The sequence below is a fragment of the Octopus sinensis genome, linkage group LG17 (assembly GCF_006345805.1).
Source record: "Octopus sinensis linkage group LG17, ASM634580v1, whole genome shotgun sequence".
NCBI classification, from domain to species: Eukaryota; Metazoa; Mollusca; class Cephalopoda; order Octopoda; family Octopodidae; genus Octopus; species Octopus sinensis.
In genome coordinates this window covers 50,127,709-50,144,649 of record NC_043013.1, presented here as the reverse complement: position 1 = coordinate 50,144,649, position 16,941 = coordinate 50,127,709, and the positions used below count along the sequence as shown (strand labels likewise).

The 16,941-nt window shown below is 35.8% G+C and overlaps 1 protein-coding gene and 1 long non-coding RNA gene across 2 annotated transcripts in view; one reads left to right on the top strand and one right to left on the bottom strand.

Annotated features, from left to right (window-relative positions):
- The window catches only part of LOC115220943, a 104,915-nt gene extending 97,587 nt beyond the window's left edge, over positions 1–7,328 (top strand). The window contains exons 16-18 of the mRNA XM_036510576.1: positions 436–588; positions 4,548–4,657; positions 6,892–7,328. Coding sequence (XP_036366469.1) covers positions 436–588; positions 4,548–4,657; positions 6,892–7,203 — 575 coding nt within the window. The 3' untranslated portion in view covers positions 7,204–7,328. The remainder of the gene's footprint in view (positions 1–435; positions 589–4,547; positions 4,658–6,891) is intronic.
- Positions 7,329–9,754: 2,426 nt separating this feature from the next.
- On the bottom strand, positions 9,755–11,723 carry LOC118766798. The gene is made up of 3 exons (XR_005002713.1): positions 11,713–11,723; positions 10,221–10,222; positions 9,755–9,842 (listed from the first exon to the last, which is right to left on the bottom strand). It is a non-coding gene; the product is annotated as an uncharacterized LOC118766798 (long non-coding RNA).
- Positions 11,724–16,941: the final 5,218 nt, after the last annotated feature.

Genomic DNA, 16,941 nt, shown 5'->3' with positions numbered 1-16,941 from the left:
GGGGCCAGTCGGGGTGGCGCTGGCAATGGACACGGTCGGGTGGTGCTTTTTACGTGCCACCAGCACGGAGGCCAGTCGGGGCAGCGCTGGCAACGGACACGGTTGGGTGGTGCTTTTTACATGCCACCGGCACGGGGGCCAGGCAAGGCTGGCAACGGCCATGATCGGATGGTGCTTTTTACGTGCATGTAGATGGAAACATTAAACAATCTTCTTATGCATTACTATCTTTTACTGATCATATTTCTAAGAAGAATTTGTGCATTTTAATTGATTTTCAAAATCATGAAGAAAATTGCTGAAACTAATTTTATATTGGTATATTATAAATTGATGTTGAAACATTGATTGTTCTTAAATAGAACCATGGTTAAAATTAGATGAGTTAATTACTAAAGCATTAACAACTGATTCTTTTTTTTTTTTCTTTTTCAGATACCAGAAAATCATATCCTTCATATTGGAGTTACAGTCTAATCATAATAATTGTTGTAACAACCTTTATTATTCTGTCATTGTGCTTATTTTTCATATTTGTTTGCAAGATTCGCAGAATTCGACAAGCTAACAGACGAAATTCTGTCAGGGGTAAGATTTTTAAATTCAATTCTTTGTAGAAGGGAACGGATGAAGAGATGGGTGAACATAGAGGAAAAAAGGGTAGGTTCACACCCTTGTTTCAGCTGTTCACATATAGTACTAATCTAGTTACCTCTTTCTCTTGCACAAGCATTATCTGTTTAACTAAATCATTCCAAAGATTACTAAAAGACTTGAAGTTAGGGAAGAGTCTATAACATTTACTTCCACAATCTGTGCCATTATTTTTGCTAGTGGAAACCCTTTTTGTAAAGGGTCCAGTGCCGTTGGTTTGTAACTGTTGCGGCCATTACTCACAGTTAGCAGACAAACAATTCTATTTAAAGTTAATGGTTCTGTCAAAGGAAAATAATTTTATTTGGATCACTACATCCCACAATATCTTGCCATTCTCAATTACTCATTCTGGAGTTTGTTCATACCACTTCTTTGCTCCATTCTATCTACACTTGCTATATAGCTCCAAATGTGACATTACTGTGTCTTCTTTTGTATTCTTTTTGGACCAATTCCATGCATTTATTCACAATATGCCATTCAGTCTGCCCTTTATCACTGCAAACTCAATAGCTGTCACTTTCTGGTATACAGCGAGCTGGCAGAAACGTTAGAACGCCGGGCGAAATACTTAGCCGTATTTCGTCTGTCGTTACGTTCTGAGTTCAAATTCCGCCGAGGTCGACTTTGCCTTTCATCCTTTCGGGGTCGATAAATTAAGTACCAGTTACGCACTGGGGTTGATGTAATCGACTTAATACCTGTGTCTGTCCTTGTTTGTCCCCTCTGTGTTTAGCCCCTTGTGGGTAATAAAGAAATAGAAATAGGTATACTGCCAATCCTGCATTTGATGTAATTTATCCTATGTGCTTGTTCTTACACAGCACAGGTAGTGCTTCGGTCCCTGGCTTCAAGTCACTCTACCTTAACCAGTATCTGTATTTCTGCTCACTTTTCCTGCAAACTTTCTTCCATTCCATTTCTTTTTGTCTCCCTTAGACTTTTTTTTTTCTCTTTGTAGTCCTCTGTCTCTATGCTGACTATATCAATCCTGACTATACTGTATATTCCCATCTGAAACGATATCACATTCTTGCTATACCAGCCCAAACTTCTTTCTTCTGAACATATACAACTTTCATAGCAAGGAGAATCCTTGCCATCCTTGTCTTTCGTTGAGATATAACCTGTCGATATTGTTGCTCTTGGGATCAGATGCCCCATGCATTGCGAGCAGCTTTCTCAATTTTCAGTCTAGCCTCCGAATCGTGGCCGAAGCCAGTGCCGCCTCGACTGGCTTCCGTGCCGGTGGGACGTAAAAAGCACCCACTACACTCACGGAGTGGTTGGCGTTAGGAAGGGCATCCAGCTGTAGAAACATTGCCAGATAAGACCGGAGCCTGGTGCAGCCTTCTGGCTTCCCAGATCCCCGGTCGAACCGTCCAACCCATGCTAGCATGGAAGGCAGATGTTAAACAATGATGATGATGATGATGTAACTCTTTTTTTACTCAGACTGAGAAAGCTACTCACAATCCCAAGAGCAATATTGACAGGTTATATCTCAACAAAAGACAAGAATGGTAAGGATTCTCCTTGCCATTCACTTTTCTCCAAAACACCAGTCTAAGTCTTCAGAATTACTGTTGCATAAAGTCTCATGCCATATCTTCTACCATCATACCATTCATCTCCGTTATACCCTAACATTTTTACCCATTATCACCAATACTCTCCATTCCTTCCACACCTTCAAATCTGTTCTTTCCTTCTCATTTGGGAATACATCTCCACATATTTTTAGACCACTCTAGCAGTATCGCCCGGCGTTGCTCGGGTTTGTAAGGGAAATAACTATATAAGCATTTTTAGAGAGTTACTTTCCTTATATAAAACCGAGTAAAAAATGCATTAAAAAAACGAAAAAATGATGGTAAATTTTTTTTTTTAATCATAGACTCATCGTAGACGCGCGCTAATACCCAGAAGGGCTCGATATGAATCACAACTATAAGATACCCGCTTTTGGTTAAACTGCACCGCAAAATGTGGGAGTAGTTAGGAATCTAAATCGGAGTAGACAGACACACACACAACTTTAGTTTTATACTAGCAGTATCGCCCGGCGTTGCTCGGGTTTGTAAGGGAAATAACTATATAAGCATTTTTAGAGAGTTATAGCAAAAAAATGCATTAAAAATGGAATAAAAAATTATAATTTTTTTTTTAAATCGTTGACTCAGTGTCTTCAAGCCATGAAGTCGTTGTTCTAAAAGAACGCTGGTCTCCTTGACAACGCTTTACGACGTTGATTTCCTTACACTCCCTTCCCCACAGCTTCACGAGGGAGGGAAGAAGGGGAGAAGCAAACAGGTGCAGGTGTGAACGTGGACGCCAACTCCGCCGCCATCGACACACGAAAAATTATGCATTAAAATGGAATAAAAAATGATGTTAAATTATTTTTAAAATCGTAGACTCATCGTTGACGCGCGCTAATACTCAGACGGGCTCAATATGAATCACGACTATAAGATACCCGAATTTGGTTAAACTGCACCGCAAAATGTGGGAGTAGTTAGGAATCTAAATCGAAGGGGACAGACACTCACACAACTACAGTTTTATATATATTTTATATATAAAGATTTCATTCCCACTGTGTTTACTAAAGAACTAACTTGAGCTGACTTGAGCTTCTTCGTTATGTATCTTGAGATCATCCATAAACAATCAATTCTAGATCTTTTGCTGTTTTTCTTTATGTTAATTTTGTCTGTAGCAATATTAAAGATATTATTCATAAAACAAATAGTAAAGGAGACACTATTTCCTTGAAAAATCTCTCTCTTGACTCTTAACATACTTAGGTTTTGTCCATATGATGTGAACTCAGTCTCCTACCTTTCTATGCCTTTTCTAAAAAAAAAAAACTAGGAAGGGCATCCAGCCATAAAAACCATTTCAAATGGTCCCTGAATAAGGTTTATTTAAGTCTGCACAAAACACATTTGGTTGGTTTCTTTTATCTTTGTAAGGGTCAAGTCCAGATTCCCTGGATATCACTACAGCTGCTGATAAATTAAGTACCAGTTGCATACTGGGGTCGATCTAATTGATTGACCCCCCCCTCCCACTAAATTTCAGGCTTTGTGCCTATAGCAGAAGGGATTATTATTATTATTATTATTATTATTATTATTATTATTATTGAGTGAGAGAGCAGTTCATGCCATCAAAGTGACACTTGGGTAAAATATACGAAGCCCAATATACCCATCATGACTACCCATCTGATAAGGGTACACCAGGCACATGCATCACAACCATATGTGCGCGACATGGTGATCTCATCTCAAGATAAACAGCACATGACCTTGCAGGTGGGGCCCAGTTAGAATTTTCTTCAGGTTGAGTAGCCCATCCCGCTCAAAAGGTCCCTGAATAAGGGTTGTTTAAGGATGTTGAAAGAACCACCCATGTTTCCAGAGGTGAATTATTCAAACCCCAAAGAATCCCTCTCAACACATGGCTATGATGCTCCCCCACTACTTCTGCTCGTGATCAGAGATGCACATATCGTCAGCCACTAAGGGACATGCTCAACTGGTTAAGGTCAAACAACTGACAAGCAAATCTGTGGTATTGAGCAGAATATTTGCTGTAGCCCATCTTTTATACCAAGACAAAACAATGTACATGATAACATTACAAAACAATGTACATGATAACATTATTATTATTATTATTATTATTATTGCTTCTACTTTGACAAACGATAGTTGATAGCTGTATTATATTGAAAACTTAGTTTTAATTGGTAAGGGGTTCATGTTAGAGTACACTAAGGTTTATTTTATGTAAAGTTATTGTTGAAATATAATATCGTAGAAATATACGGATACTTATAATTTTCTACCCACATTTTACAAAATCATCCTCTTTTTTAGCAAACCACAACCACATAAGAATGAATCTAACGTTTGAAGGTGAGCGAGATGCACCTCCAGCCTATGATGAAGTTATGACACCAAGCGGTTTACAGGGCAATTTTAATTTGGTAAGAAAAACATGCTTCTTGAATTTAACAAAAGTTTACGAGAACAGTCACAACTGCTTTGCTGCCATGTAAATGGATGTTTTTACTTTTTCTGTTTTTCAGTTTATATGAGTCATTGATGATGAGGCTTTCAGCATTTTTATTTCGGCTGCTAAACAGTAACTCTCCTTTTAGTTTAGTGTGCTCAAGTGCCATTTTGCCAAAAATTATATATATATATAAGGTTGTCCCAAAAGTTTGTAGAAAGTCTTGGAAAATAATGGTCTTTATTTTGAGGAATAATTTTTGTTGTTTTTGTTAGTACTTGGCGAGTAAAAATTCAATTTTCGCAAGTGTTTACAAACTTTTGGGACAACCTAATATATATATATATACTAGCAGTATCGCCCGGCGTTGCTTGGGTTTGTATGGGAAATAACTATTTTTAGAGATGTAAAGCATTTTAGAGATGTAAGCATTTTTAGAGATGTAAAGTATAATAGCCATCTCAATATGGCTAACCACAAAGAGGGGGGGGGGGTGTTACTGTAGTTTTTTTACGTTCTGAGATTTAATAATACATTTTTAGAGAGTTACTTCCTTTATATAATAGCAAAAAAATGCATTGAAAATGGGAAAAAATTATGGTAAATTTTTTTTTAAATCGTAGACAAATCGTAGACGCGTGCTAATACCCAGAAGGGCTCGATATGAATCACGACTATAAGATACCCGCTTTTGGTTACACTGCACCGCAAAATGTGGGAGTAGTTAGGAATCTAAATCGTAGGAGACAGACACACAACTTCACTTTTATATATAAAGATATATATGTGTGTGTGTGTGTGTTTTAGCTTTATTTTTATATAAAGCTCAATGGGGTTAGGTCAGATAATCATTACAAAATAAAAAAGTTAAAATTTTATCATTAATTTTCATTTAGAAAAGAATATAATTTCTTCAAACCGATTTTGGCTTTTTCTTCTTTTTTGCATTAGGCACTTAAAATGCAATGGGAAAAGCCTTTATGGTGGGGGAAAAATTATGAGAATATCTTGAGATGTAAAAGTATATGATTTGAGGGGGATTTAGCTGCTGTTTTCAGGTTGTCACAGGATTACTAGAAACAGCAGCTAATCCTCCATTAAATCACAGCTTTTCATCTTGAAATATTTTCATAATTTTTTTTTTCTACATAATTTTTTTTTTTTCTCCATTTGCTTTTTTTAAGTGCCTAGTGCTCCAAAAATAACCTGGAGGTGTGAATAAAAAGCACAAATTTTCTGAAATTTCTTGTATAAAATGTGTGTGTTCCCCACCCCCAATAATTTCCAAGGCTGTGGTGAGAAAAAATGTGGGAAAAATCCCCATCAAAACAAAGATAATTCAACTTATGCGAGCATTCTGATCAGAAATTCTGCTATTTATAGCCATTTTTAATAGTCTAATTAACATTTTATGGAAAATCTGTCATTTCCCAAAATCTTAGGATTTATTTATTTAGTATAATAATAATAATAATGAAATTATTGTATACAGTGCTCAGGTGCACCACAACTTTTCAGAAAGTGCATATAAAGCATATGCAGTAATGTAGAAATGTCTGGAAAGCGAACAATGTATGAGTCAGATACATGCTTGTGTGTGTATGGAGGGGAGAAAATCAAGTGTAGTGTTGGCGAATCTCAGGAAGCATGGAAGTTTTGAAGGATGCAGTGCTCCGACAACTAACAACCGATGCCTGCAGTTTGTTCCATGCTTCAGCAACTCTAAGTGTGAAAAAATGTAGTAGGTATAGAATACCTACTACAAATGTACCAAACCTCAAGTTCCTGTGGCTTGTAGTTTTAGATTTAACAAGGTCTAAAAACATTTCAAAAACTGACCATTTGTTACATAAATATTTAAAATACTGCCAAAAAAAAGTTTTCTTTCTTGAAAAAAATTGGGCAACTACTATACTCTGGTCATTATTAATTTGTGTAATTTGAAGCTAATTATCATCTCAGTTTCAAATATATGACATTACAAATATATGACATTACAAATATAGCTACTTATTCATTTATGCAAATTAGGTAAAATTTCAGCCATTTCAGTCATATTTCCTAAAATAAAATTTCACAAATTAGGTATCAAAATGTTTCTTTTTTGGAAGCTCTCCAAGAAAAAGTACAATAGAAATTACATTTAAACATTTTCAAAAATTATTCTTGCCACTACACAATTTGATTTCCAATATTTTTCCATTGCAGGCATTTAACTGGTCTCACAGTAACAGTAACGAACCCTCAGGAATGCCACCAACATATCAGGAATATATGCAACAAACATCTGCTACTGATTGTGTTGATTCAAGAGGAGGTAATGATGAAGCAAGCAGCGAGAACATAGTGCAACAACCTTTACCAGAGGAGCAGGAAGACAGATTACAAAGGGAATCGGGTAATGGAAATAAGGACCAAACAGTACCAGTAGCTTTAACAATAGATATAAATTCAGTTGGAAATAGTTTAGAAATTTCCCAACCAGTTTCTGAAGTTAATGTTAATTCTAGCAGTTGCTAATTATTCCAGTGGCAATCTGTGTAGTGTACAGGGTGCTGAACAACACATAACCGACACTGAGAATTATATTAGGAAGCAGTAAACATGAGCGAAAGACAGATAGAAGAATGTAGGAATGTTGAAAATAGCAATTGTCAAAAACCTTCAGCTGTATTTCTATCAGGATATGGTAACTCAGACAGTGAAGTGTATATATAAGATTTAATGACAGGGAAAAGGGTATTAAATACATGCACACACACACACATACACACATCAAGTCAGTTCGGTATTATCTGCACTGCTCAAAGTAAAATCAAAATAAGCAACAGGATATCAAGTAGCTCCATTTAATTTAAATGCAATGCCGTCTTCAGGTGCGCAAATAAATATATGGAATTTTAACAAGTTGGACACATTAATAAAATTTTTCTCAAATATTTTAACAGTGTAAGAAGATGGAAGAAATTCATGTGGTTACTATTGTAGCTAAGAATAGACTACACTTCTAAGAATCACATGGAGCATAGTGGGATCATAGTGTTGTAAGAGATTGTAATTCATTTATCTCTTTATCAATTACTAAAGGCTGTGTCTATTTTGAATAAAGGACAAGAATGAGTTGACAGCTTATGGCTAGGTATGGTCATAAATATTATATGTATCCCTTTTCCTCAATGAGGAAATGAGACATTAGGAGTAGTCAGTTGGGTAAAAATAACTGTCTATGAAAAGAGGCAGGGTAGAGGTTGACTTTAAATCATGATATTAATTACCAATTAAAGGGGCGAGAAGTTAAGAAACCTAAGAAGGAAATTTTATTTAGGGGCACTATGGGTGTTTGTTTATAAACAATATTGTTATGCTGTATAAAAATAAAATTTAAGAATTAAAAAATTATATCATAACCAAGATAGGTAAAAGGTGTGTATATATCAATTATAAATGTTAAAAAGGAAAGATTACACAGAATCGGTTTAATATTCATTCATGTACTTAATTAATTACTTATTAGGTAGTTTCTATAAAAACTGCTCAGGGCATTTACATATGGAATAACTGGAAAGATATACATGCTATCTATTAATTTTAAGCCACGAATCAGAAAAATGGAAAGAGGCTTACAGATACACACTCGTTTATATATGTACATATATACACATACACAAATATTTATATGTTTATATGGATATAGCATAATTATCTTGCATAAATTTAAGTAACTGAAAAATATCTATTTTAGAACAAGAAAAATAACAATTTATAAGGGTATCAAAATAAGAATTTATAGTACTTAAGTACTAGGCTTACAAAGAATAAGTCCTTGGGTCGATTTGCTTGACTAAAGGTGGTGCTCCAGCATGGCCACAGTCAAATGGCTGAAACAAGTAAAAGAATATATATATATATATATATATAATATATATATATATATATATATATATATATATGTATATATATTATAAGCTGTGATTGTCACAAGAATCACCAAAAGAACTAAAGTTTTTTAGCTCTGAAATTTTTAACCACCAACTTGATAAGCACCTTGTCATCACCCTGTAGGCTCTAAATTATTTCTGCATCAAACTCAGTCAATTCAGTCTTATATAGACTCTGTATTATGTCTTCTTTGTCATATTTGTGAAAGCAAACATATCTGTCTGTCTGTCAGTCTACGTGCACACACACACACACCCCATATCAAAAGTGAGATCTACTGATGCTCTATTTAGAATACACATAGTAGTACTCTAATGATTTGAACTTAAGCAACAAAATGTTTCTTCACAACAAAATGTTTCTTCACAGAGTAGCAATAAGAGAAATCTGGGTAAGCTGATTGGACTCGATATATATAAACGGCATTATATCACCACAGGAAAAAATTTGCTTCATTTCTTTCTGCCTACATATTCGGTGCATACGTACTTACATAAAGTATTGCACATCATACAACATGCAAAGAAAACTGTTCCTAACAGGTGTAACACCTTCCCCTGTAATATTTCCATCTGTTCCTGACAGCTGCTATGTTTTTACAACACTTACTCCCATTCCCCACGGTTCATTCAGTCATCTACGCATCAGAAACTAACTAATTCAAAAGTCCTTCCGGGTAATTAAAGGATCAAATTTCCTGAGTATTGTTATTGTTAACTCTTGTGCATCTGTTGCTTTTCATTCTGCTTGACTGAAATCCTACTGCACCCATAATATATATAAGATGTACTCTGTACAGTTTGGTAGTTTATTTTGGGATCAAGAATCTATGAATATTTACTAACAGTGACGGAAAATAGATCACAGCCTAAAGTTTAGTTATTGTGTAGTAGACAAACGGTTATGACAAAAACTGAATGTTTAACCCTACACAATGTCCAAAGTTAAGATACTAAAGTCTTCTTGTTAGCTAAAATTACCTCACTGGTCCTAATCATAGGTTTGCCCTACAATTGATATATCAAGCTATAGACACCATAATGTAATATTTACATTTTATGTTTTGCTAAATATAAATTAATAAAAACCGTTTTTTTGTAACACAAAAGCTATGTATTTTACACTAATTAAACTGGATACAAAAGTAATTATCAAAAGTGGAAGCTGTCATTTTCCAACTATATTTCTAAAATAAACAATTCTAAAGAAGATAATAAATTCTAGTGATTTTGACATTCTTAGATATATGGATGCCATTTTCTCTATATCTATTTTAATATATATATTAATATATATACCAGACCATCAGATGTTGATACACATCGCTGGTCACAATGCGTTCGCATTGTTTTAGCCTTCGATTGACGCCACCCTGCTGGCTAAGCGAGCAGGCCAACAGACGAAAGAGTGAGAGAAAGAGTGGTGAAAGAGTACAGCAGGGATCACCACCCCCTGCCGGAGCCTCGTGGAGCTTTTTAGGTGTTTTCGCTCAATAAACACACACAACACCCGGTCTGGGAATCGAAACCGCGATCCTATGACCATGAGTCCACTGCCCTAACCACTGGGCCATTGCGCCTCCACCTATATCTATTTACTCCTCTTAATCTTCTGAAACTTTACAGATTGTATAATTAACAAGTGATTATCAAACCTGCCATCATCATCATCATCATCATCATTTAGCGTCCGCTTTCCATGCTAGCATGGGTTGGACGGGTCAACTGGGGTCTGTGAAGCTGGAAGGCTTCGTCAGGCCCAGTCAGATCTGGCAGTGTTTGTTGAATTGAAATCATCAAAAATGTTCAGCCTGTATAAGGAATTTGCATTTTGAACCTAATTTAAACAACAGTTTGCTTAAATTGAGCTCAACATGCAACTTCCAAGAAAAGATATGTGGCAGTTTCCCATCTAGAATTATCTTCAACAATGGTTTACTCTGTTTTTATGTGAGACTCTTTTCTCATTTCTGCATCTTGTCAAGTCTGCAGAAAGAAACAGAGTTCAATGGTGAAGCAGATATATATGTTAGTCAATTTTCAAAACAACAAAAATATACTGAAAACCAGTAATGAAAACAATACTAGTCATATAGTTTATAATGATACTGCTGGTTGTGTTAAACAAACACTTCTCTAGATTTCTACATATAAGTGAAATTTCTGTAAATAGTGAAAGTCAGCAGTGTTGAGAAAGAGAGAGATTTATTCACAAACGTCTTCATAGCAAGAAAGAATAAAATAATAAATTTGCATAAAGAATGTTACTGAAAGTGGGAAATGATTACAAGTGTAGAAATGGTTACAACTGTTTTCCCAATTCTTTTTTCCTGATGAAGGAAACTGGTTTTATGGTTATATTTAAGTGCAACAATTTAATAGTTGATTTTTTGCACATTCCATCTGCTAATTATGAGCAGTTCAATTATTACATGATTCTGAGCTTCCACAAACAGCCATTGAATTAGATTGTACATTCTCTCCCAAGTATTCTGTATCTTTTATGGTCTTTGTAAATTCATTTCTCTCTATATATATACACTACCGTCAGAAATTAATTAGCACTCTTGATTTGCTCTTCACTCAAGGTATGTGCTGTCACCTAGTGGCCATATCTCGAACTATTGCTTTGTTGCGAGTTCACTGTTGCGCAGAACGATGACGTAACTTTGTTTGCAGAGCAGTTTGAGAGTCTACAGCCTTATGATGTTGACATAGCAGTGCAACAACAACTTGGAGTGCGGATGCAGACAAATCTTCCTTTGTTTAATAGATATAGGTAGTGCCTCGCAAGGACCGAAATCACACCATACTAAGTTTTCTCATCGCGTAAGACATTTTGAACAGCTCATAGGTTAATTGATTTAACCTATTTAATGTAGAAATTTGAGAAGTGCTAATTAATTTCTGACGCAAGTGTATATATATATATCACGTGACCGACATTTCGATTTCTGAAGTTTATTGAATTTTTTCACAAATTTAAGTATTCATTGCATTTAGGGTAGAGTATTCCATTTTCATTTGCAAAGTCTCTCACTCTCTATTTTAATGTTTTCCACGTTTTTTATTTGCTATTTGCAAAACCCACAGTTTATTCTATATACATAATGTAAAAACATAATAACTATCCCAACGAATTTTGGCCATTTTTTCTTCAACTTAAAACGATGGAAGGCCTTTTCAGTAAAAAAAAAAAATTGTAAATATTTTCAGAGGAAAAGGTGAACAAATCAAGGGAGGTTTGGTTGTCATTTCTAGTACAATAGAAACCACCCTCCATTTTCACTCTCACTTGTATTCATGTATATTTATTAAGCAAGTGAGCACTATTAGACAAAGGAATAATTAGACATAAACTATCATAAAAATTATTAGAATTGGGAATCAAATCTAAAAACATTATCAAGTGGATGGCTGAACACCACCCGGAGGCTGGTCTTTCTGCTAGTCTGTCGTTGTGCCAGTTTTATTTGCATTGAAATCAAAGTGAATTTTATGATGATTCAGTTAACCACAATCTTGAAATCCACTTCGATGCTTTATAACCTGAACCGTCAGTGCCCCAACAGGTCACTGTAGTCTAGTGTATATATATATATATATATCTCTATGCGTTATTTTCTGAATATATTTTGTTATTTTCTATATATATGTGTTATTTTCTGAATATATTTTTTTTATATGTATCTGTCTATATATATCTCCATGTGCATATGTATATTTATATATATCAAGCCTAATCATTTTTATATGCCTCTACAATCACATGTGCACACACACAAAAATTTGTTTTCAATTGTTGAAAGTAAATAAAGTTTTAAAAAATAATATTTATTTTGAGTTCAACTGTTTGAAAATGAATTATTTCACATTCTTTCAAAGTTTCTAAGTTCTTGTGTAGGTAGGTATGTATATATGTATATATACGCCATGTATAGGACGCCATGATAAATCATTAGCTCCTACACGCATTTTTTTCTCTCCTTGTTTTTTTCTGTATATCTTTCTGTCGAAGAGCGTAGGCTCGAAACGTAAAAGACTTTTTCTATTCCTGAGCGTTAGACTAATACATCTGTTTGTTTGTACTCCACCTGCCTTCGTTTTTTGTTTATTTTCGTTAAACTCTCCCTTTATATATGTATATGTGTGTTTACATGTGTAGATAGCTGTATCTATCTCTTTTCATCACCATCGTCATCCTTTATTGCCTTCTTTCCATGCTAGAACGGTTTGGATGCTTTTACAGGAACTGAGAGACCAAAGGATTGTGCTAACTTTCAATGTCTGCTCAGGTATGGGTGTCATGTGGAGGCGCAATGGCCCAGTGGTTAGGGCAGCGGATTCGCGGTCGTTGGATCGCGGTTTCGATTCCCAGACCGGGCGTTGTGAGTGTTTATTGAGTGAAAACACCTAAAGATCCACGAGGCTCCGGCAGGGGATGGTGGTGATCCCTGCTGTATTCTTTCACCACAACTTTCTCTCACTCTTACTTCCTGTTTCTGTTGTACCTGTATTCTCTGTGTCACGCTGAATATCCCCGAGAACTATGTTAAGTGTACACGTGTCTGTGGAGTGCTCAGCCACTTACATGTTAATTTCACGAGCAGGCTGTTCCGTTGATCTGATCAACCGGAACCCTCGTTGTCGTAACCGACAGAGTGCTTCCATCCATGGGTGTCATGGATGGATGCCCTTCCTATTGCCAACCACTTTACAAGAGTTTACTGGGTGCTTTTTCATGGCACTGACATTAATGAAGTCACCAAGAAACCTGCGAGACTGGACCCCACTCTCAGCTGAAAGAGAGTTTGTTAGAGATGGAGGTGAAAGTATGATAGAGGAACAGGGATGTGTGCCTTGATGAAGAAGAGGAGCTACATGGCTTCTCCAGTTTCTTACTATCTGATACACTTCATTCAAATTCATGTCAGAAAGAAAACTGAAGTTTAATGTAATTTGAATATGGTAAAATGTCGTGCATTTTAGCTCTTCACTAAGTGTGTATGTGTGTATATTCTCCATTCTTTGTTTTCAATCACTTGACTGTGGCTATGCTGTGGCACCACCTTGAAGGGTGTTAGTTTAACGAATCAACCCCAGGAGTTATTTTTTTTATAACCTAGTTCCTATTCTATCCGTTTCTTTTGCTGAACTGTTAAGTTACAGGGACATAAACTCACCAACATCTGTTGTCAAGTGGTGGTGGGTGGACAAACACATAGATATGTATATATATATAAAAGTTTAGGTTCAGTCCCACTGTGATGCAGCTTAGGCAAATGTCTTTTACTATATTCCTGGGCTGATCAAAGCTTTGTGAGTGAATTTGGTAGACAGAAACTGAAAGGAGTGTATTGTATGTATACGCGTATATATATATATGTATGTATGTGTGTGTGTGTGTTTGTATTTCCTTATCTTGAATTTGTGTGATTGTTATAAATAAGTATTGTCATTGTACAAATAGGCGCAGGAGTGGCTGTGTGGTAAGTAGCTTGTTTACCAACCACATGGTTCCGAGTTCAGTCCCACTGCGTGGCACCTTGGGCAAGTGTCTTCTACTATAGCCTCGGGCCGACCAAAGCCTTGTGAGTGGATTTTGTAGACGGAAACTGAAAGAAGCCCGTCGTATATAATAATAATAATAATAATAATAAACATTGTGTACAGTGCTCAGGTGCACAACAACTCATCTAAAGTGCATATATAATCAGGTGTAGTTTCGACGGATTTCGGAAAGCATGAGGGCCTTAAAGGATGCAGTGTCATGGCAGTCAACAACTGACGCAGGCAGTTTATTCCATGCTTCAGCAACTCTGAGCGTGAAGAAATGTTTCCGAAAGTCATGGGAGCTGTGTTGTTTTCTGACTTTGTAGGCATGTCCACGTGTGTGTGTATGTATGTTTGTGTGTCTGTGTTTGTCCCCCTAGCATTGCTTGACAACCGATGCTGGTATGTTTATGTCCCCGTTACTTAGCGGTTCAGCAAAAGAGACCGATAGAATAAGTACTGGGCTTACAAAAGAATAAGTCCCAGGGTCGAGTTGCTCGATTAAAGGCGGTGCTCCAGCATGGCCGCAGTCAAATGACTGAAACAAGTAAAAGAGTACAATTGGTAGTCCTATATGTTCAATCTTCCATGAAAATATATCTGGCTATGAGGAAATATTACCTTGTTTAGGAATAGGTGAGAGTTAGTAACAGGAAGGGAGTCTAGCCATAGAAATTCTACTTCTGATCCCATTTTTTACCCTTTTCCAATGAGCTGTAGTGCACCTGAACACTGTATGCAATAATCCATTTTTTTTATAATTCTTTAATCCGTTAACATTCAGATTAATTTGTCAAAAGTAATCCTTACTTATTCACATTTTCAAAAATTAATCAGGTATTATCATGTGGCTTCAAGATTTCAAAGATGTAATTGTTTATTTTTACAATGACATAGCAGGGTTGGTGTGAGGTGCTGGTTCTGGCCAGTTTGAACATAAAATGTGTAGAATGTTTGTGCTGGATACAGCCAGTTTAAACACTAAAGGGTTAAGGGTCCTTTTGGCAACTGAAATCATTAAGGTGGGTTATCCTGGTCTACCTGGTTTTGACCAATTAAATCAGGTCCTTTTTTTCCCTTTGTTTTTCATGTTGATGTGTGTTGGAGGTTGAGCTTGAATGTCAGCTCTGGTATGGTTTCTAGAGCTGGATGCCCTTCCTAATGCCAATTACTTTACAATGTGTACTGGGTTCTTTTTTGTTTTGTCCCTCCAGTACTATTGAAGTAACTTAGAAGAAAAGAACAAGAAGAATAAAAAATCCCCCTCAACTAAAAGAGAGGGAGTTTTTGTGAAGAAGGAAGTGTTTTTTGTGACAGGTATTGAGAGATTAAAGTATGACAGGGGTCTTGTTATAGAGGAGATATCTAGCTACCACACATTACATAAAGGTGGGTGGGTGAGAGTAGATGAGAAGGTAGAAATATTGGTAATGAGATGCCAAAGCATCTCAAGACACAAGAAAACGAATATAAGTGAGGATATGTACAGTGGGGGGAAATAAATATTCGTACATGTAAAAATTCTTTATTTAATTTCTAATGAACATAAATGGGATATACCAATACTATATTTGCATACACAAGCATAAACTAAGAATATGCAAAAGAATCTAATAAAGTATAGTTACTAATGAATTTATATACAATTATAAATATTTAGGGGTGAAAAAAGTATTTGTAAAGAATAAATTTATGATTTTCTAGCCACAAAATACTGTTAAAATAATTTTTTTTGCCAGAACTTTCTCGTTTGTTCCAATAATCTTATCAGTTGTCATTTTTAAGTGTCAAAACACTAGGTTCTTCATTCTGCATTGAGACAACATAAAGTAGTATCGTAATAATGGCGAAAAGTAAAGAACTCACAAATTCAATGAAAAACTTAATTATTGAACAGTGGAAAGCAGGTAAAAGTTACAGGAAAATATCAGAGACCCTTTGTATTCCATTTTCTACCATATCCTCATTTATTTAAAGATATAAAAAATTGGGAACTGTTGAAAACAGAATAAGATCCAGTGCACCATGCAAGAGTGGATTTGGTAGATGGAAACTGAAAAGAAGCCCGTCGTATATATATATATATATATGTGTGTGTGTGTAAGTATGTATGTTTATGTGTCTGTGTTTGTCCCCCCCCCCCAACATTGCTTGACAACCGATGCTGGTGTATTTACATCCCCATAACTTAGCGGTTCGGCAAAAGAGACCGATAGATTAAGTACTAGGCTTACAAAGAATAAGACCTGGGGTCGATTTGCTCGACTAAAGGCAGTGCTCCAGCATGGCCACAGTCACATGACTGAAACAAGTAAAAGAGTAAAAGAAAAAAAAAGTATTTAATGATTGTAACGGTGATCGCTGTCGTAAGGGGGAGCAACTGCCAAAATGTTGGGTTTTCATAAATTTCAACAATTTTGGGGGTTTTTTTGACAAGGAAAGGCTTGTCCTCTCTATTTTAAGTGCTTAGTGTAAAAAGAAAATTGAAAAAGTTCGTCTTGAGGACTCCGGGGTAGGGCGAGAGGGGAGAATAAGGCTTTTAAAAAATCATAAATATTAAAAAAATTTCTTTTCATAAAAAGCTTCCACATCATCATCATTTTGAAGTGCGGCGTGTTTATTAAAATTTGGAAAAATCCTCGTCGAAACGGAGAAAAATCTAAGTTAGGTGGGCGTGATAATGCTTTCCAACTTGTTTAGTCACCGAATGAAGTAATTTCCTATTGCATACTGACTCATGTAATATGGCGGCCGAAGAGGAAGCGAA